The following is a 23,196-nucleotide window of genomic DNA, read 5'->3' on the forward strand; positions in this document are numbered from 1 at the left end:
TAGCCAGGCATGCCAGCTGCTGCTGCAGGACAGACAGCTCCAGCTGCCAGCAGCGGCACTGGCTCCCTGCAAGGCCACAGCTGGACAAGGCACACTGCAAGCAGCTTCCACGGCTGGCACTGGGGAGTACAGTTGTGCCCAAAAGCTTAGAGCCTTCCAGGAACTGCAAGGCTCCAAAGAGGGAGTCACAGACCTGGCTCAAGGAGCTCCCAGGTCTGGGCTCCCCAAAGGGCTGCAGCCCTTCTCTCCTTCTTTTTGCCTGCAACATGGAGAGCAAAGGGTGTGTCTCAGCCATGTTTGTGTCACAGCTCTTTTAGCCCTGAATGGCGAGTACTGAGTTCTTGTCCTGCAAACAGGAAGAATGAGGTAATCAGACAAGTGGAGGGCAAGCAAAATGAAGGGAGCTTTATTGAGAAAAAGAACAGCTCAGAGGAGACCCACAGTGGGTAGCTCCTCTCTGTAGCCAGGGTGTCTGGAGGAGGGTTCGGCTCTCTTAGCAGAGAGGGTAGCTCCTCTCTGCAGTTGTTTGACCAGTTGTCTCACCATGATCCCTTCTAGTCTGGCTGAATTCCAGGTTTTTATGGGACTCAGAGGGGAGGAAGTGCGTGCTGATTGATCCACAGGTGGCTATGGGCCTGCCCAGGGAAAAGCACCCCAAGTTCCCCTCATGTCAGGGTGACTGGCCACCCAGCCCTCAGGTTTCAGACCCTCCCTGGCTTGAAGATGAGGCTTCACTGGGGACCCAACCCCTTCTGCCCAGGAGGCTTGTCTGTCTCCCGCCACTGTTCATGCCTTCATGCCAAGGGGCGCCTGCAGGCCAGTGCCAGGCTGTCCTCAGCCACCTCTAAGCCTCCCTTTCATGTTTGTCAGACCATCAGGATTGTCTGGCTTGGTGGTCACCTTAATGTGGGGCACGTCCTGGGGATACCATCTCAGGAGGCCCCTTACAGAGCCTTTTCCTGAGGCGCAGGAACCTGGCGCCATCGGCGGGTTGGGTGCAGTGGCCATGTCACTGGGCAGGTCCTCGAAGTGGGTGCCACTCCCACTTCTTGTCCTGGGCCCCTGAAGCGGGGCCCCAGCTCCACATCTAGGGCCTGGGCCCCATGCTCCGCATGCAAGCGCGGCACCGCCCTGGGCCCAGCTCTGCCTCGGGGACCGTCTCTGCCCATTTTTCTCTGCCTGACCTCACTGCTCTCCCTCCAGCGGGTGGCTCGGCCCAGCCCCATTCCCGGGGTTCCCAGGGGTGGGTTCTCAGGGCAGCAGGTTCCGGGGGCGCTCCCAGTGGCAGGCTCCAGGGGCTGCCCACCTCAGCATCTGTACCTGAGGGCCCACGACCTACTCCTGTACCCCACTGCAGCCGGCGTCGGGGTAGCGGCTGCTTGGCACAGGCTGCTGCTGCTATTATCACCATACTGACCACCGCCTAGTATTAAACAAGAGATTGCTGGCTGTCTCAGGACCGTCTTCAAAAGATCAAATGAACTACATCTCAGGACAGTTTATACAGGGAGATAAATGAATTTATACACTGGCTTTTATCTCTTCATTTATCAAATATTCATCCTGCCGACATTAACTAGCCTTCTGGGTCTTATGGCATCTCATACCCAAAGTTAACAGGGATGCCCCAGGGTAGGAGGAGAGAGGCACATTGTGCAGGCCTGGGGTGAGACATTGTTGCACTGTGCCCATGCAAGGTCAGAGGAGCCCATCCTTTGGCACAGTTGGTGCAGAACACATGGCTGAGGTTTCCAGAGACAGGTAAGAAAGATCTGGGATGGCACTTAAAAGGTGATATACCACCGAAGGCACCAAACGACATTTTCCAGTTCCCTTTTCAGAGTATTATGCATGGATAGTATGCATCTGTCATACTTGACCAGAGCAAAGTCAATTGAGTGAAATCAGGGATCCCAGCGGTGAATGGCCTCTAGTCAGTTGTTTTTTACAGAAATCGGAGGTCTGTGTTTGCAAAGGATGAGGGAAGATAAATGTATGTAGAATATTGCCACAGGCAATGAGAGCTCCCTTTTTGTTCCTTTCTACTCTGAGTCTACCAAATACCTTGTTGGCCATGGTACTACTGAGAAACATTATTTTTAAAGAAATCCATTCTACTGAGTGGACAAGCTGCCGAAGGCTACTGTGAAGGTAATGAACGATTTGTTCGTAGCCTAATTATGCATCAACCTAAATTTCCCACTAAAGTTTCTTTTGCATAGTTAGAGTTTTAGGCCTTCTGGTCATTCCCAAAAGTATATTTGACCCTGATGGTCACTAGTTTATAGAAATACTATGAAGATCAAATAAAAATATTTCAAATTAGCATATGAGATAACCAAAATTTTTTCAGAAGTCAAGTAAACAGCACAAAATGTCACAGAGAAGGAACTTTTGTAGGAATATTACCGTAACTGAAAAATCATGTCAGTATTTTCATGTGCCACCGTCCTTATCCCATTCATATTTCAGTGATTTCTTGGTCTCTAATCCTCTTTCAGTTGCCTAATACTCATTCTTGATATGTCCTCTGCATCTCTGTTTATATCTGCAGCTCTTGAACTCATCTGGCTTTTGCTCTTAGGATAAGCCTTGATTTCTGTATTTATCTTGTTTCATAATGTTTGTCAAACTCATGGCTCTTTTATAATATTCTGCCTCGATCAAGTTCATGCCTTTTTTATACATCCTGACTTGTGTTGTCAGGGATATGCAGTATTCCCATCCCCTGGCCCAATTATGGGTTGTAACAATTTAGTTCAGTCCTGGTAGAACTAGGACTTCACTGAACCAGGCAAAGCTATTCTCTCAGAATTGTATGTACATAGTGCGGTGCATAAAGACCCATTAATTTTTTTCAGTTAAGACACTTTTTAAGTGGCCAAAAGTCACACAAAAAGTCACTTAGGGAAAAAGAGTATTTCTGACTAATGTATCTGAAAAGTCTAAGGATAGATTCAGCTTCTCAGACGTAAATGGATTTCAAGGCACTTATATTGGATCCTGGTCTCTCTATCTCACTCAGCTTGGCTCCATTCTTAGGTAACTTTCCCCTCATGGCAGCAATGTGTTTTCTAGAGAATCTAGATTTATAGACTCATAGCTCCATCACCACTTCTCCTTTGCCACAGTTTAAACAAAAGTCATAGGCTTGACTCTCATTGGGTCACATGCTTAACCCTAAGTCTATCACCAAGGCTAGGGTGATAAGACACTGCGACTGGCCAAGACTGAGCCACATGTTGAAAGCATAGTCAAGACCACCTAAACCACAAGAACTGTGAGTAAGAAAGAGATGCCTCACAGAAAAAAATCTGGTGCTGTTACTGCAAGGGCAGCCATTCGCCAGGTAGAACAGACATGAGATAACCATCATAGTTGCCTTGACTGACTCATTCTTCCTTTCAATATGGCTTTCATAGGTCCAATTCTTAGGCCAACCACTATAATATCTAGATTTAGCTTGACACACCTGAGAATGCTCCACAGATTTCTTTACAGAATCACAGACTTTCCCTTACTTTTTACCAAAGAGCCATGGTCTGAAGTGCACCTGTTTTCCCTCTCTCATTTATACTTAAAAAAAAAAAAAAAATTACAAATACAAAAAAAATATCTAACTATAGCATATGGCAAACACAAGCCACACTACTTTGCTGGTGTTTAAACCAGTAAAATCAGAGACATAATGAGCACACATCTTTGCACAGATACCACTTTCCACAGTGGTTGATATGCCTGCAGTCGGCTGGGGTGGAAAATTGTATCAAATCGAAATCACAGTGAGAGATCACCTCACACCCTTCAGGATGGCTATTATTGAAAAAAATAAGACAAGTGTTGGTGAGTATGTGGAGAAAATGGTACCCTCGTGCATTGTTAACAGGAATGAAATTGTACAGCTGCTATGAAAAAATATATGTAGGTTATTCAAAAATTTAAAAATAAAACTACCATATGATTCAGCAATCCCACTTTCGGGTATTTATCCAAAAGAATTGAAATCAGGATCTTTAAGAGATGTTAGTACTCCTATATTCATTGCAGCACTATTCACAATCGCCAAGATATGGAAACAGCCTAAGTGTCCATCAACAGATGAATGGATTTTAAAAATGTGGTATATACATACAGTAGAATATATTTTGCCTTAAAAAGAAGGCAGATTCAGCCATGGAAAAGAATGAGGTCATGTGTTTTGTGGGAATATGGACGGAGCTAGAGGCTATTATCCTTAGTAAACTAATGCAGGAACAGAAAACCAAATACTGCATATTCTCACTGATAAGTGGGAGCTAAATGATGAAAACTTATGAACACAAAGAAGGAAACAACTGACACTGGGGTCTGCTTGAGGGTGGAGGGTTGTGGGGAGAGGAACAGAAAAGATAACTATTGGTTACTGCACTTAATTCACAAGTGATGAAATAATCCGTACAACAAACACTCATGACATGAGTTTACCTGTGTAATGAACATTCACATGTACCTCCAAACCTAAAATGAAAGTTAAAAAAAAATAAAATCATACAGGAAACATTGTCAAATATTAAAAACAGAAGGCAGAACATGGCAGCGTGTCTGTAATATGTGACAAGGTAGATGAACCTTGAGGACATTATGCTAAATGAAATAAGCCAGTCATAGAAAGACAAATACTGCTTGATCCTATGTATATGAGGTATTTAAAATAGTCAAGTTTATAGACTCAAAGAGTAGAATGGTGATTACCAGCAGCTGGAGGAAACATGGAGCATTACTAATCAATGAGCATAAAGTTTTAGTCAATCATGATAAAAATAAGTAGAGCTCTGCTCTACAACATTGTACCTATAGTCAAAAATAATGTATCCTAACTCAAAGATTTGGTAAGAGAGTAGATCTTACAAGTGTTTTTGCCACAATTAACACATAAAATAACCATATAGAATTTAATTTTAAAAGAAGTTTGTCAAAAACAACCAAGCCTCAAGTCCTGCTGTATACAAGGAATGTATAAGAAATCAAATAAAGATGCAATTTATTCCTAGACACACACCCTTCTCCTGCTAGGAACTCCCAACCATACTCCTATGCCACATTTTCAACATTCTTTGTGGCTGTAGTGACATTTTTGAATCTTTGCTTTTGTTTCCTAGTTCTTGGGGTTACATACGTCTCCCATCAGGTTAGTGTACACTTGGTTGTTAATTCTGGTAGAGCACAGCACATTAAGACACAAAAGTTGCTTAACTGTCAAACAGCACAACCTGGATTCCCCTCCCCCAACACCATCCCACTTCTCTCTCTCTCTCATTTATCTTCTACCTTCCTTCTTTTTTTTACAAAGGAAGAAAACTTCTTAATAGGGATGAGCAGCTTTTTTGTCAGAATAGAATAAAGACAAGATTCTTCTTAAAGTGTCTGATTTATATGAACTGTATTTTTAGGCATTTCCAGATGTTGCATGCATGATGGTTGTGGTGTTGGTAAATGTGAAGGATTTCCCACATGAAGAATGGTAGGAATTGGGAATGTGAACTCGGGAGAAAAAAACACCCAGACCCTCTCTCTTACGTGCTCATAAAGACACCCTAAATTAACTTAGAAAATAGAAGCCACAGCTGATGAAAACAATGGAAACTATTCCTAGCTCCCCATTCAACAGATTAGTTGCCTGATCAATCTCCCTGACCCCCTGACACACACGATGTATCTCAGGAGACCACGAGAGATGCCAGATTTTATCTGCTTTAATTATTTTATGATGCATTGCAGAAGGATATTTAAAATTTCTAAGAATTAGAAATATGAAATATGGTCCAGCCAGAATTTTTTTAAAAACCCAGGCAGTGGGCTCTTTGCCCACAGCTTTCCATCTGCCCCAGAAATGGTGCCCATCTGCACCACACTGTTTGTGGCTTATGGGTTTTAATTGGTACTGAACATGCAAAGCAAATGGCACAGACGCATCATCCTCTTTGAGAGCTGAGGTGGTATTCAGTGGATAGACGGAAGTTTTCAATTCAGTCATGCCATGTGGAGGACTGTCTTTGCCCTTGGAGTTTTCTTTTTGGCCAATAATCTTTTTGGCCAAGAATCTACTTGGTCAAGAATCTAGAACAACTAACTTAGTACCCAACCCTGGTTGCACTTTAGAATCACCTGTTTAGCTGTGGAAATAAACAGGCACTAGATCAAATGTATCACAATTCAGAGGCATCAGTACTTTTAAAAATTTTCCAATAAAGTCTAAAAGCCATAGTTTTCTAAGCTATTGAAAAATTTTCTCTCTGTCTCTCCCTCCTTCTCCCCCTCCCTCTCCTTCTCTCATTCTTTCACTCATCTCCTTTTCTTCCTCCCTCCTTCAAATATAAGTTTGGTGCAAAAGTAATGGCAAAACCTGCGACTCCTTTTGCATCAACCTAATAATAGGCTGTTGTGACATGATTATTTCCCCAAGAACCCTCCCATTGTCATTCTGTTAAAGCCATTTAAATCTACAGTGTTCTATTTCCAGACATTTTCTAGGATTATAGGAGGCTTGTTTTCAATATATGTGTTTATAAAATGATGTGAAGCACCATTTGGCTTTACCAGTGGGCCAGCTTGGCTCTGGCCCTTGGTAGAAGCAGAAGATTAGGAATTGAGTGATGAAGCTGAAGAAACTTGGCCAAATGACTTTTCCCATTTCCTCTTCATTGTCATTGATGCCTGTACCCACATATAGGGCCATTTAGAGTACCAAGCCCTCCAGTTCATTCCAGTTCATTCACTGATTAATTTATTCATTAAATAAATAAATGTGGACAGATCTTTTTCACCCTAACAATATTCCTGGCCCCATGCTAAGTGTTAAGTATACTCTGATGAATAAGAAAATTCTTCTGCTTTTACGTGAATGAAGCATAGATACTTAATCGTAACACAAGGTTTTGCATTCTTAAATGGAAATTTTTGAACACAGTCTTATTATTATACTTTGTGTTCTGGGGTACATGTGCAGAACATGCAGGTTTGTTACATAAGTATACATGTGCCATGGTGATTTGCTGCACCCATCAACCCCTGTCATCTACATTAGATATTTCTCCTAATGCTATCCCTCCCCCTACCTCCCACCCCCTGACAGGCTCCTGTGTGTGGTGTTCCCCTCCCTGTGTCCATGTGTTCTCACTGTCCAAATCGCACTTATGAGAACATGTGGTGTTTGGTTTTCTGTTCTTGTGTTAGTTTGCTGAGAATGATGGTTTCCAGCTTCATCCACATCCCTGCAAAGGACATGAACTCATCCTTTTTTATGGATGCATAGTATTCCACGGTGTATATGTGCCACATTTTCTTTATTCAGTCTATCATTGATGGGCGTTTGGGTTGGTTCCAAGTCTTTGCTATTGTGAACAGAGCCACAATAAACATGCATGTGCATGTGTCTTTATAGTAGAATGGTTTATTAATCCTTTGGGTATATATGCAGTAATGGGATTGCTGGGTCAAATGGTATTTCTAGTTCTAGATCCTTGAGGAATCGCCACACTGTCTTCCACAATGTTTGAACCAATTTACACTCCCACCAACAGTGTAAAAGCATTTCTGTTTCTCCACATCCTCTCCATCATCTGTTGTTTCCTGACTTTTTAATGATCACCATTCTAACTGGCATGAGATGGTATCTCATTGTGTCTTGATTTGCATTTCTCTAATGACCAGTGATGATGAGCTTTTTTTCATAAGTTTGTTGGCTGATAAATGTCTTCTTTTGAGAAGTGTCTGTTCATATCCTTTGCCCACTTTTCGATGGGGTTGTTTTTTTCTTGTAAATTTGTTTAAGTTCTTTGTAGATTCTGGATATTAGCCCTTTGTCAGATGGATAGATTGCAAAAATTTTCTCCCATTCTTTAGGTTGCCTGTTCACTCTGATGATAGTTTCATTTGCTGTGCAGAAGCTCTTTAGTTTAATTAGATCCCATTTGTCAATTTTGGCTTTTGGTGTTTTAGTTATGAGGTCTTTGCTCATGCCTATGTCCTGAATGGTACTGCCTAGGTTTTCTTCTAGGGTTTTTATGGTTTTAGGTCTTACGTTTAAGTCTTTCATCCATCTTGAGTTAATTTTTGTATAAGGTATGAGGAAGGGATCCAGTTTCAGCTTTCTGCATATGGCTAGCCAGTTTTCCCAACGTTTATTAAATAGGGAATCCTTTCCCTATTGCTTGTTTTTGTCAGATTTGTCAAAGACCAGATAGCTGTAGATGTGTGGTGTTATTTCTGAGGCCTCTGTTCTGTTCCATTGGTCTATATATCTGTTTTGGTGCCAGTACCATGCTGTTTTGGTTACTGTAGCCTTGTAATAAAGTTTGAAGTCAAGTAGCATGATGCCTCCAGCTTTGTTCTTTTTGCTTAGGATGGTACTGGCTATGTGGGCTCCTTTTTTGTTCCATGTGAAATTTAAAGTAGTTTTTTCCAATTCTGTGAAGAAAGTCAATGGTAGTTTGATGGGGATAGCATTGAGTCTGTAAATTACTTTCAGCACCATGGCCATTTTAATGATATTGACTTTTCCTATCCATAAGCATGGGATGTTTTTCCATTTGTTTGTGTCCTCTCTTATTTCCTTGAGTAGAGGTTTGTTGTTCTTGAAGAGGTCCTTCGCATCCCTTGTAAGTTGTTTTCCTAGGTATTTTATTCTCTTTGTAGCAATTGTGAATGGGAGTTTGACAAAATTCAACAGCCCCTCCTGCTAAAAACTCTCAATAAACTAGGTATTCATAGAACGTATCTCAAAATAATAAGAGCTATTTATGACAAACCCACAGCCAATATCATACTGAATGGGCAAAAGCTGGGAACATTCCCTTTGAAAACCGGCACAAGACAAGGATGCCCTCTCTCACCGCTCCTATTCAACATAGTATTAGAAGTTCTGGCCAGGGCAATCAGACAAGAGAAAGAAATAAAGGGTATTGAATTAGGAAAAGAGGAAGTCAAATTGTCTCTGTTTGCAGATGACATGATTGTATATTTAGAAAACTCCGTCATTTCAGCCCAAAATCTCCTTAAGCTGATATGCAGCTTCAGCAAAGTCTCAGGAACAAAATCAACTTGCAAAAATCACAAGCATTCCTATACACCAATAACAGTGAGCCGAGTCTTAAAGACTAAATAGGAATTAACAGGGCAAAAAAGGAAAAGGGGCATTCCGGATAGAGGGGAAAACAACCAAAAGCTCAGAGGTGAGAAATTGTACAATCCCTGTAAGAATGTGTGAGTGTTCAATGGGGCTCAAGTTTGGCTTGCATGTTGAGGGCTGGCTGCTGACTAATAGCATCAGGCTTCTTTCCTCACTGCTGCCTGTGAGCACATTTGAGGCTTTCACTTTTGATATAGAGCCTCGCTTTGGATGATCCTTTCAACAAAATCTAACTGCATCCTAATTTTTTATGTTTATTCCATGTTTCTGTGTTTTTTTTCTTTCTTTCTTCCCTACAGGCTGGTGGATATTGGGTTTGGGGAGGGTGAGGACTGATGAATTGAGTTCCCATTTGATTCACAGACTATATGGCACACATAAAACACACCCTTATTAGGGAATCTTAATGAGGGATACAGGCTTTCAACCTCTAGTGATAAGGTTGCCAAGCCTTTCTGGAGTTTGGGCCTGGGAATCTGAATTCTTAACAGGCTCCCCAAAGTAAACTCAGCACAGTCAGATTGGACAGCACTTCCCTAGTGCCCAGTGCTGATCTGAGAAGGTACATTTACGGCGTGCTAGCTAACACTTATCTAGTAGTAACAAATGCCAAGAATCATTCAAAGTGCTTTTTAAAAATTAACTCAACCCTCATAAGAACCCTAAAACGCAAGCTTGTAACTATGTCCATTTTAGAGATAAGGAAACTGGTGCACAGAGTTCAAATGACTTGTCTGAATTGCACAGCTAGTCAGTGGCAGAACTGGAATCAAAGCTACTCTGATTTCATACCCTAGATTGCTTTCCTAAATTTTCAAGGCCATTAGCCAAGCTGATACGAAATACCTGCTATGCTCCAGGCACAGTCTATATTGCAGCAGATACATAAAAGTATTAGGTCGGTGCAAAAGTAATTGGGGTTTTTGCTACTACTTTTAATGGCAAAAACCACAATCACTTTTGCACCGACCCAATACAACAGAGCCAGTGGTGTGCTGGTAAACACGTTATATCTGGTTCTCTGGGTGGGGGGAGGGGTGGAGACATGATATGTAATGTTTGTCAGTTTCTATGGTTCAGATGTCACTGACCATGGAATTGGGAAGAAATGTGCACAGTGGGCTCTGATAAGCTGTTATGAGCTGGCTCCAGATCACCACATGATACATCCCCTGCTCACTTGTGACTTGCTGCCTGGTGTCAGCTATCACCACAAATGCCATCATGAAGGTACCAGCCAGTGGCTAGGGAAGAACAGAGAAGGAAAATCTATTTTCTCAAACAGCAGGAGTGTCAAGCGGCTTTGGAGAGCTAAAGTCGTGCTCTTGGTTGGGATAGTGGGAGGACCAAGGAAACTGCATTTCAGCACTTGAACAGCACAGCACAGAGCCGGGGGCCACCCATCGGGGGAGATCAAGGGTAGGAGCTCAAAGGCCTTCCTACCCCCAAATATCCTTCTTGATAATCTCCTTACAAATTTATTTACTTGTTTAGAGACACAGTCTCACTCTGTCACCCATGCTGGGGTGCGGTGGCATGATCTGGGCTCACTACAACCTCCGCCTCTGAGGTTCAAGCAATTCTCCTGCCTCAGCCTCCCAAGTAGCTGGGACTATAGGTACCTGCCACCACGCATGGCTAATTTTTGTAATTTTAGTAGAGATGAGGTTTCACCATGTTTCCCAGGCTTGTCTCGAACTCCTGAGCTCAAGTGATCCTCCCACCTCAGCCTCCCAAAGTGCTGGGATTACAGGGATGAGCCCAATTTATTTCAACTCAACTTGTTTTCCCTTTCTTTCTCTCCCAACCGCATGTCAAATACAGGTCTGCAAATTTTCTAGGGAGAATTTCCTGCCACACCCTATAGACCAGCTGCCCTTCATATGTGCAAACATTCTCCGCAGGGCTAACGCAGAGGACCCATGAGGCAGCCTTATAGCACATAACAGCTATGGGGGGCCTGGGGACTCAGATGACAGACAAGATGCATGGTGATTTTTTTGTGGTATTTTAGTTACCAGCAATGTTTCTATGGGGTCAACCTGTCCAGTCTCCGGGGTGCAGTGGATGAATACTTCAGGCAGCCAATAGTAGTAAGTGTGCTCTCTTTTCAGGCTTTCTCCCATGTTTATGTATTGATTCATTCACTCATTCACTCATTCACTGGCGTGCACTGCGCTGCCAGGTTCTGTGCTAAGCCATCACAGAATAGGAGAAAGAGTTCCCTAGAGCACTATGTGTTCAAGTCTTCCAGCTCTAATCTCCTCCATCAATTAAGAAAATCAGCAGAGAATGATACTATTGAAAGCAAGAAAATTTTTAAACTACCTTTCAGTAAGTAACTTGTAGTTCCCCACTGCCCTGACCCACCCCATACGCAACTCAGCCCTTTCATTTGTTCAATAATTCACATCCTTCCTTTCATTCTAGTGGCCCAAAACATAATAGAAGAGCAAGCATTATCTAACAGCTTAGAGCAGGAGCTTTGCCGTTAATCAGATTTAAATTTCAGCCATGGCCCCGTTTTGCTGTGTAACCTTGGAAAACTTTAAGTTTGCATCATCTGAAAATCTTTCAGTTGTAAGTAGAAGAAAAATCAAATTGGCTTAAGCTAAAATTGAATGACTGTCTTTCAAAAATTACAAAGCCTAGAGACAGAGTTTGCTTCTGGGACGTGTTGCAGGATCTCCAAAAATGTCACCAGGATGTGATTTTTCTATCCTTATCAATTATCTCTACTTCCTCTGATTTAACACTTTTCCTAGACAGGCTTTCCCTTCGTGGTAACAAGATGGCTACAGAAACTCCAGCCTCTGATTTTTACGACTCTAAATTCCACAGGAGAGCCTGCCTTTTCCTAATAACTTAAGTCAAAAGCTCCAGATTTAGTTTAGGTAGTTTAGTTAGTTATCCTACCTTGGATTATGTGCTCATCTATGAACCAATCACTGTCTTCAGGGGAAAAGTAGTGCTCTGACTTGCTGATCTGGGGTCATATGCCACATCTTTTACCGAGGGTATACTAAGTTCACATGGAACTTTTTGGACAGAATGTGGAGAAGAGATAAACCCGCACTGCTAAATAAATTCTGGATAGTCAGAAACACACACACACACACACACACACACACACACACACACACACCCCAAATGCCTGCTCCAGAGATTTTTAAAGAGTAAATGATACATCCTAGTAAAGCCCTTAGCACTTAGTAAAGCATGAAAAGCACTCAGTGCTTAACATAGTAGGTACTCATTTTTTATTGTTTTTATTGTTAACATTATTCTCATTAACTCATGCTTTCTAAATTCCAACTCCTGATGACTTAAAATTACAGAAGAAAAGCTAGACTGCAAATTTCCTTGAGCTCAGTTTATCTTGGCAGAAAGGTAACATCTTTGATTTTTTCCCCCAAGGACACATTCGATGTTAGGATTTTGATGACTCAAATAGTCAAATACACAGTAAACTTTATGGATGCAGAAGAGGAAGATCTACACAGATTTGTGCAAATCAGTGTTGCTCTGGATGTTTAAAATCTTCTCTCTACATCTCCCACCCACAAAACTTCATTGCAGACTTTTGCTACTCACACAGGGGAGAGATTTTAGATATTGGTCACATATGGGAATGATGCGTCAGTATTAGTTTCATTTATTGCTAAATAAAGATAATGATGTTTCCTTCCTAGGATATTATCCCCATTTTATGGATGACACATAGGAGGCAAAGTGGAATGATAGGTTGCATAAAGTCACAGAATTAAAAATTGTATTAATTGGAACTAGGATTTGAACCTTTCAGAAGGCTCCAAAGTCTGGGCTTTTAGCCACTCTGCTTTGTGCCTCTAAAGTGACGGCATATATGTGAATGCACTTAGGCCAGTGAATGTATTAAGGACAAGCAAAGAGCTACAACTTGTTAGGTGCTTTCTCCATACTAGGTACCGTGCTAAGTGTTTTAGAGGCACCAGCTGATTTTTAAAGAGGGCACTCAATAAATATTCATTTCTGTCCTCTTCCCCTCCACTTGAAAAGACTCTGAAATGAGAATTCCTACCTTGACTTGGCTCCATTTTTTTAGATGGGGATGTGAATCCTTTTGGGGTGACCTTTCATTAATATTTTGTCTTTTTCTCCCTTAGAAAATTAATAGTCATATTTGTTTTCTGGGCAAGAAAGTTAAGACTTAGCCAGGTGGTTGTTTACCTGGAGCTACTGGAGAAGCAAGAGTGAGAATTTAGAAGGTGCATCTGGCTAATGAAAAAATAATCCATCTTGATATCATGATGCACAAAGGGTATCCTGGATGTTAGGATAGGCCAGAACATGCTGCAGTAACAAAAAGAAACCTCAGTGGCTTCTAATAACACAGGTGTCTTGTTTTCTACACAATTATCCATCATGTGCTAGCTTTAGCTCTACCATGCATTACTTACACCAGTAATTGGGCCAGTGCAGCAGCTTCTATCTGAAATGATGCTGGTCACTCAGGAGAAAGAATGAGTGTGTTAAAGTATGAAAGGACAATGAAAGCTTCTGCCTGGAAACGGCACAAGTCACTTCTGTTCACATTTGATCAGTCGAAGCAAATCACAAGGCAGTACCTGAGCTCAAGTGGGTGGAAAACTGCAATCCTACCATATGCTCAGAGCAAGAGAAATGGCATCTGCAAACGACTCTAATAACTACCAAAGATCCAGAAAAAAATCGACTTTGATTAGCTTTATTTATTGCTCTGAACTACCTCCTGAATCGTAGGGAATATTTTAAAAATTATGTCTATGTGGGTTTTCCACCGATGTCATTCATTCATTTGTGCATTAATTCAACAAATGTTTATTGAGATTCTACTATGTGCCAGGTACTGTGGTGGTGCTAGCACATGTATGGAAAGTAATTTTTAAAGTCTCTATTCTTCAGGAGCTCATACTTTATCTAGGGAGATGCAAAACATGAAAAGAAATAATAACAGTCAAGACCGATAAATTCAATGTGCCAAGTACAATGGAAAACTCTAGAAATATTTTATTTTCAGGCGAGTGAAGGAAGGTAAGTCTTTGGGGACACCATGAATACAGAGAACGTACAACCTCCTTTGAAAACTTATAAAGCACTTCAGAAAATCCAACTCCTTGAAGTGATACAGCCCCAGCAATGAGCCAATAATTATGAATTACTCTAAAGTTTGCAAAGAACTCTTATATACATGTTTTTTCACTTAACATGCAGAAGAATCTTCTGAGGAAAGTAGGAGAGTGATTTTGTCACCCTTCAGCAAATGCAGGTACCAAGTTTCAGGGAATTTAAATGACCTTCCAAGGTTCCACAGCTAAAATAGGTCCAGCATCTAGATTGCATTGTATCTTTCCCAATACCCTTTCTATTCCTGCTTATTCTGCATTTGGCATAAACCATAGCTACTTCTGCATGACTCTTGTTGTAGCCTAGTGGAAGTTAAATTGCCTCCCACAAAAATAAATTAACTATGAGGATGACCTTCTGAGTTCGATGTTTCCTTTGTGCTCCACTCCATTTTTAGAGGCCTGAACAACCTTTCCCTTTGAGCAGCTGTGGAAGGGAACTGTCCCTGCCCATGCTTTGGCTTCTTGAAGGATGGCTGCCCTCTGTGTCCTGAGCCATCCTCCTCTTCTCTAGTCAAACCTAGCTCCATGTAAATTTGTTTGAGTTCTTTGTAGGTTCTGGATATTAACCCTTTGTCAGATGAGTAGATTGCAAAAATTTTCTCCCATTCTGTAGGTTGCCTGTTCACTCTGATGGTAGTTTCTTTGCTGTGCAGAAGCTCTTTAGTTTAATGAGATCCCATTTGTCAATTTTGGCTTTTGCTGCCTTTGCTTTTGGTGTTTTAGACATGAAGTCTTTGCCCATGCCTATGTCCTGAATGGTACTACCTAGGTTTTCCTCTAGGGTTTTTATGATATTAGGTCCCCCCATCAAAAAGTGGGCAAAGGATATGAACAGACATTTCTCAAAAGAAAACATTCATACAGCCAACAGACACATGAAAAAATGCTCATCATCACTGGCCATCAGAGAAATGCAAATCAAAACCACAATGAGATACCATCTCACGCAAGTTAGAATGGCGATCATTAAAAAGTCAGGAAACAACAGGTGCTGGAGAGGATGTGGAGAAATAGGAACACTTTTACACTGTTGGAGGGATTGTAATCTAGTTCAACCATTATGGAAAACAGTATGGCGATTCCTCAAGGATCTAGAACTAGATGTACCATATGACCCAGCCATCCCATTACTGGGTATATACCCAAAGGATTATAAATCATGCTGCTATAAAGACACATGCACACGTATGTTTATTGCAGCACTATTCACAATAGCAAAGACTTGGAATCAACCCAAATGTCCATCAGTGACAGCCTGGATTAAGAAAATGTGGCACATATACACCATGGAATACTATGCAGCCATAAAAAAGGATGAGTTTGTGTCCTTTGTAGGGACGTGGATGCAGCTGGAAACCATCATTCTTAGCAAACTATCACAAGAACAGAAAACCAAACACCGCATATTCTCACTCATAGGTGGGAACTGAACAATGAGATCACTTGGACTCGGGAAGGGGAACATCACACATCGGGGCCTATCATGGGGAGGGGGCAGGGGGGAGGGATTGCATTGGGAGTTATACCTGATGTAAATGACGAGTTGATGGGTGCTGACGAGTTGATGGCTGCAGCACAGCAACATGGCACAAGTATACATATGTAACAAACCTGCATGTTATGCACATGTACCCTAGAACTTAAAGTATAATAATAATAATAAAATTAAATTAAATTAAAAAACCTAGCTCCAGATGTTACATTCACCCTATGCAGTTCCAGGTCATTGCAGCAGAGTAGCGTAGTTCTTGAAGGGTTTTGTCAAGAAGTAAGCTTCTCAAATGTGCAGCACCACCCAAGCATTAATCACACACTGAGAGAACTTGGCTGCCAAGGCAAAAGTGTCCAAGAGAGAAAGAAAATATTCCTACTGATCTCACAAATATATCTAGTACATCTGTCAACAACAACAAAATAATTCCAAGTCTTTTATCTTTTTTATTTCCTTACAGAGTAGAAATTCCCTTTGTGTTTCAGATAGCACAGTCTGGGCTCATCCATGGCCTGGCGTTCTGGTTTGATGTGGCATTTGTTGGATCTCTGTGTGTATACCCCCCACCAACATTTTCTCAGTCTGCTCTACCCCATGCTATCTACTATTTGTAATCACAATTTTAAAGTGTTTAATAATTGATTTCAATGACACTAATTCTTGTTTCTCCAATTTTCAAGGAAATAAACACAGATGTTAATGTTAATTTTAGATTTTAGGAAAAAGTGAAAATGAGATGCTTTTCCATGTGTCATATCAACTCTAACTAAACTATGCAAAGCCTCTTCAGCCAAATGGATTGAGCTTTGGAGGAGTGAGAGAGGGTTTTTGCTTTTTGCACCTCTTTGGTCTTTAATAGAATCGATGGGGTGGTACCCCAAGCCTTTGCTTTTGTTTCTGACACACTGGCTTATACAATCTCTTGTATCCTGATACCTTGAATTATACTTTTCCCGGTTTCGGTTTATACTCTGGAGTCCTTTGACGATCAGGCAGATGTGTATTACTAATGCTAGTTGCAACATTAGGAAACTTCGCTATCTGTGCACCTTCCTATTGCACAGGTTTGAAAGTTGCAGGGAAAAGAGGGGAACGACTACCTACACGTTGGCTGTCACTGTTTGGTGTTCCTTGTGTGGGCTGCACCAGTCCGTGGCCCCCAAATCTCTATTCTCTTCCTGACTGCTGTACTCTCTTCCCAGGCTTTCTAGTATGTTCCAACTAGCAAAGAGATCTGGTCTGGGTCACATGCCCAGGTGGAGGAAAATGTTTACCGTGTGCTCTCCTTCATTCGTTGTGAGAATGCCCAGGCTTATCATTGTACCTGCTTAGAAAGAAATGCCCATGGGGCTGTAATACAGCTTGGGGGTCTGGGGGGAAGACTCAAGAGAGGTGACCCCTGGAAACCTTGTCAGAGCTGACAATCTGAGAAGAAGAAAATGAGGCACAAATAACCTTGACTCCATATGAACATGTTTGTTCAAAGAATACATACATTTTCTCCTCTCTGTAATAACCCATGTAAGTGAATTTGGTCCTGTAAGGGTGAGAGAGACAAGTGTGAAGTGGCCTACCTCAAGGGGGAAGTGTCTTTTAAATTAAATGCTTTGTCTTTTTAAAAATATATATAGAGAGAAAATTTGTGAGCCAGCTTGGGCAACATAGCGAGACCCTCTCTCACAAAAGGTTTTTTTAAAAATTAGTTGGGCATGGTGGTGAATGCCCGTAGTCCCAGCTACTTGGGAGGCTGAGGTGGGAGGATCACTTGAGCTCTGGGCAACAGAAAAACAGGCCTTGAAACAGGGCAGAAACCCTGTTTCAAAAAAAAAAAAACAGAAGAAGAAGGGGAAGGAAGATTTGCATTCTATTCTATATTACATCTGAGTATATTTTGATATAAAAGTCATTTATATTACTTAGGTAGGTAAATTACATATAATTTTTCCCCAAATCTTCTAGTCAAAATTAACCCTCTAGGAATTTGCCCCATGCTTAATGTGCCCCTTGCTCCCCTTCAGCCAGCAACCACTGCCCAACCCCTGGACAGGTGACCTTGGTGTAGAAGCACAGCAAGACTTTCTCACTTTTTCATATGAAATGAGGAAACTCCATTTAACACTCAGGCAGACACACACAGGATGTCTGAGCTGGAAGCATGGTAGACGCCATATGCTCTGGTAGTTTTTCTTGCCTCCAGAAGCCCCTTCAAGACCCCTGAACAGGTTGGCAGGAGTCAGTAAGAGGCCAGACTCCAGACATCTCCCTTTGCTGCACTATCCAAGCAAATCAGCTTCTGATTTAACCTTGTTACTTATTGAGCCTCTAATGAGCTTTGATTTAGAAATACAGGTTGCCATGGTGGCCAAGTCTATCAGTTTGAAGCATGGTTCCCCAGTTGTCCTATGTGATGTTGGGCAAATTGTTTAACCTCTCTGGGCATACTTCATAGGATGATTGTATAGATTTACTAAAATTATATACATAAACTCTTAATTCAGTACTCAGCATATGGTACTTGCGCCATAATTTTTTTTTTTTTTTTTTTTGAGACCGAGTCTTTCTCTGTCACCCAGGTGTGATCTCACTCACTGCAACCTCTGCCTCCCAAGTTCAAGCTATTCTCCTGCCTCAGCCTCCCGAGTAGCTGGGACTACAGGGGCCCGCCACCATGCCCGTCTAATTTTTGTGTTTTTAGTAGAGATGGGGTTTCACCATATTGGCCAGGCTGAACTCGATCTCCTGACCTTGTGATCCACCTGCCTTGGCCTCCCAAAGTGCTGGGATTATACAGCCATGAGCCACCGCGCCCGCCTGCTCCATAAATTGAGCTATCCTTCTCATCAAAGGCCTCTATGACTCAAAAGAACGAAAACCACTATCAACCTTAGTCTGCAGTCCAACCCATTAATGTGGGTCTGACATGTGATTGGCTTTTATCTCTTTTTCTTGCCCTACAGGGTAACGGTTTGGCTGTCAACAGCCCCAACTGAGCCTCTGACTCATTGGTACCAGGTGCGGTGCCTCCTGCAGACTCCTCTTGGCCAAGGAAGGGGAGATGCTGTCAGGGAAAATGCTGTTTGTAGCCAATAAACGGTAAGCAGGAAAGTACAGATATGTTTTCACCTCTTTTTCCTGGGCATTGAGGTCTGGGAGCAGGAAGAAGCTGGCGGGCCCCTGAGACTCCAGCATGTACAAACGGACAGCAAGCTTTCCAGAGGCCTGCCTGAGCAATGTGTGTGGTAAAGAAGAGGAGCTTCACATAACTCAAAGGCAGTGTTCTCTACCTGATCGTGGAGGAAGGAAGGAAATCCAGCAGCTCACAGGAGTATTTGCCAAGGCTTGAATGATCAAGTGTTTAAACCTTGTGTCAGCTTCCTGGACTGACTTACCTCGGTCGGTCTGGCCACATACCCCCAAATTTAGTACAATAAAATTGATCTGTATGCAGGGGAGAAAAGCATTCCAGAGGCAGTATATAGTGTCAGGAAGGACTCTGTGGAAATGGATTTCATGAGTTATCTGCAAGATTTACCTCGATTTATCTCTCATTTTTTCCATGTCCTATTTCACCTTATTGGAACTCTGCTGTGTGAGTTAGAGGATGGAAGAGTAGAGGAGTGGTTCCAAGACCTTCAGGGTATCAGGGGTACTCAGAGGTCATCTTATTCAACTTTCTTTCCTCGCTACCTCTCACTCTTCCTTCTATTTTATCTTTTGCAGATGTAACAGTCAAATTTTTATTTCAAAACTATTAAGCAGAGAAAGGCCTGTGCTTGAATACTCCTGTGACAAAGAGCTCTCCACCTCACAAACTAACTCTTTCATTTTTGAAGTCTTTATTTCTTTAATTACAAAAATCTAACATACATATAACTCAAAACTACACAAGTATATAGAGTCCTTCTCCAGTCCCACACCTCACCCCACGCCTCTGATGTGACAGTTTGATTTGTATACTTTCAGGTGATTTTTCCGTGATGTGCCAGTAAAGAACATCATGGTGGGGCTTGTTTGTACAAGTTACACTAGAAGTCTGCAACTTAATTTTTACTTAGTAATAAGTCCTGAATCTGCACAGATAGATTTTTTTTGTTCTTTTTAATACATGCATAATAGTCCAGAGCATGGTTATACTATGATGTTTTTTTTTTAAAAAAAAATCTCTGATTGACTGATTCAGGTTGCTTTCAATTATTTTGGCATTGCAACAAATTCCGCACTAAACATCTTGGAACACACAGTGTGTACGGTGACATGAGTGTTTTCAAATGAGATGCCTAGAAATGGAAATGCTGAATCACAGAGTATGTACATGTTATGCTCTGGTAGATACTACTTTTCCCAATGGTTGCACCAATTTCCCCTTGCACCAGCAATAAATAAGCATGTTCATTTCTCTACATCTTTTCCTAAACTTCATGTTATCCATCTCTGTGATTTGTGTCAGTCTGATAGACCCAAAAATATTTTTTTACAGTAGCATCTTGTTTGGTTTGTATTTAAGTTTTGGTAAGGTTAGGTTATGCTTCATATGGTCCTTGGCTATTAATGTCTCCCATTTTCAACATCTCCAATTATTAAAAAATTATCCTTGCTGTTGATTCTATATCTTACTTTCTATAAATTCCACTTATTGATCTTAGTTGTGTTTCTGAACTCAAACAAAGTAAGTTGGCTGTAACCTCTAAATGGCAATTGTTCAAATATTTGGAGAGTTTTACCAAATGTCCTTCTAGCCTACCTGTCTTTAAGCTAACATCCTCAACTCCTCCCTCCCATAAGAGTGATTTTGAAATAGTTTGAAATTCTAAGTTCTCCCCCTCTGAAATACCCTGGTTATCAGTGTCCCCTTTGAAAACATTTCTTCAGAACTAATTACAGGACGACAGCATATGTGTTCTGATAAATGCTGGGATCAGAGCAATAGTAACTATTTCTGTTTTGAATCATAATAATATATTTTTAAGTTTGGGATCCATTTTACTTGAGTGTATAGTCAATTAAACACAAGAAGTGTATTTTTGCATGATTGACTTTCAAATCACATTTCTCCCTTTTCCTAGTATGCAGCTGGTCTTTTTCAACTTCCGTACAGGTTTTTGTATTTATTCCACTCATTCAATTATCTATCGTTTTTGGATCTTTACTAGAGCCAGTGGATTATTTCTTTTAAAGTTTTTAGCATATTAGTGACTCCTACCATTTTATCTTTTGCAGATTTAATAGGCAAATTTAGATTTAAAAAACATTAAGTAGAAAAAAGCCAAGGATGTAATCTTTCTTCAAAGTTTGCATGTATTCAGCTTTCTTCACACCTTTTGGCTTTGGTCATGGAAGTAGCTCAAAATCCACTCACCTGTATTCATTCCCAGGCCACATTTCTCCATCTAGGTCAGAAAGAAATATAATATGACCTTTTTGGAATATGATATCTAAATAAACTTAATTTCTGACTTCACTCTCATAGCCCAGTCCAATAACTCTGCCAAAAAAAAGGAAATGAAACTAATTGGACATCGCTTTTATTGTAGTGAAACTGAGCTAGATCTCTAATTATCATGACTTTCTATCTCCTTAACCTCATTTGGGCCCCTCCTCTTCCCCCATCATGTAGCCTCAGTTATTATTTCTTGCATATCCTCTCAGAGTTTCATTTTAGATATAAAATTACAAAACACTGTAAAGGTAAGAATCTACTTTCTTATTTATTTCCTCCTCACTGCTTTTATACCTAAATAGTAATATTCTGTATCTGCTTTCTACATCCTTTTTCATTTAGCAATACATCTCAAAGACATTTCCGTATCTGCACCTTAAGATCCTTCTTGTTCTCTTCCGTCTGCATCATGATCTTCCTTCATGAAAGTTATTGCTTCCTTCATACAGGTGAAGACTTCCTTATGTTTCAAAAATCGTGAGAAAATATTTGCTCACTTTTTTATATGTGCCATGGCATCATTTTACTGATACACGTTTTTCATGTGTTTGTAAATTTTACTACTTTTTTCTACTTTTTTTCCTGATCACCTCTCTCGTGCTTGTTGTTTTGATGTTATTGTTCATCAAATTATAGGACTTTTCTGGGCAGTTATTTACAGGAGGAAGTTTCTGTGGCAGAAGAAGATGTGACAGTTTTCATGCTATCGGTTTTTCTCAACTCAAACTTTTTCTTCTTCTAGGTTGCCACAGAATCACACTGCTTACTGCAACAATGGCTCCTCTTGTATTCTTTAGGTAGTTCCACCATGCTCCAGTTCCAGGAGCATTTCTGCCCAAAGCGCTGCTCACCCCATTTCCTGCACAAGATTTAACAAACAAGGAATATACCTTTTGCATTTCAGAAAAATGCTTCTTATTTTCAGGTGCTAAGATGTGCTGCCTCTGGGCTCTTTTGTCCCTCTTTGCACTTCTTTTGCACCTTTTCCCACATGACTAATAACCAATCTTGACTGCTTTTACAGCCCTTACACATATGTCGAAGACTGCAGATTATCTCCTTCTCCTAGTTTTACAGAAAATGAGGTTTGCCATCTGCAGAATATTTCGATTCTCCTTGTTTTTGGATAGCTTCCAGAAGGAAAAGTGGAAAATGCTGACTTATGCCATGTTCATCCTGAAAGTTACTACTTTCTTTCTAAATCTTTATCAACCATCTGTTTAATGACCAGTTCTGGGAAAAAAAAAAAAAAAAGGAAAGCACAAAGGAGCAATAGCCAACATCTGCCTGGAATTTTGGACTTTGTCTTTTCTGCTTTTTGCAAACCAGGATAACATTATTTTTCTTTCAGATATTTATATTTTTACAGTTTCTTAGTGTATAATTTTGTGAGTGAATTTAAAATCATCTTATTCTTCTATTACTTTTCTTCTGACATACCTTGTGTTTCATCCTCATGGGTAATATTTTTTCTACCCTTCTTAAAAGGTAAGAAGGAGGCAAACCATCTACTTCACACTCCTGCCCATGGCTCCTACAGCCCTGTAGTACCTCTGTTAGAGCACCTATTTATTGCTGTAATTTTCTATATGTGAGCTGCCTGAGAAGAGAGACTGAGTCTTATTCTATGGTGTATCCCTCTTTACTTAATATATTTCAGACACCCAGAAATATCGTGGAATTACTAACTGAGTGAAGGCGTCATCAGCTGATATCCGTCTCTCATTAAGAACTTAGTCTAGCACAATTGAAAGAAGCAGCTAAAACATGGCCATGTAATGCTTTGCCAAGGAAGAAAGGAAGGGAGGAAGTTTTTAATCTTAGTAGGTTAGCACCCTTATGTAGTAAAGAGACCACAGTTTGGAGTCTGCTATGTGCTGGTTCTGTTCAGTCTCTTCTATATACTGGTTGGTACTGGAGTGATTTTGGTCAGGTTAATGAATCTAACATCCCA

The 23,196-nt window shown here is 41.0% G+C and overlaps 1 protein-coding gene across 1 annotated transcript in view; it reads left to right on the forward strand.

The window, feature by feature from the left end:
* LOC126937308 (histone-arginine methyltransferase CARM1-like) overlaps nt 1-23,196 on the forward strand; it is a 203,088-nt gene that overhangs the window by 174,367 nt on the left and 5,525 nt on the right. The window contains 5 exon segments of the mRNA XM_050760708.1: nt 11,181-11,259; nt 12,584-12,683; nt 16,268-16,355; nt 18,763-18,843; nt 18,845-18,898. Of these exon segments, the coding sequence (XP_050616665.1) occupies nt 11,181-11,259; nt 12,584-12,683; nt 16,268-16,355; nt 18,763-18,843; nt 18,845-18,898 (402 nt within the window).

Source organism: Macaca thibetana, chromosome 15 (genome assembly GCF_024542745.1).
Source record: "Macaca thibetana thibetana isolate TM-01 chromosome 15, ASM2454274v1, whole genome shotgun sequence".
Classification (NCBI taxonomy): Eukaryota; Metazoa; Chordata; class Mammalia; order Primates; family Cercopithecidae; genus Macaca; species Macaca thibetana.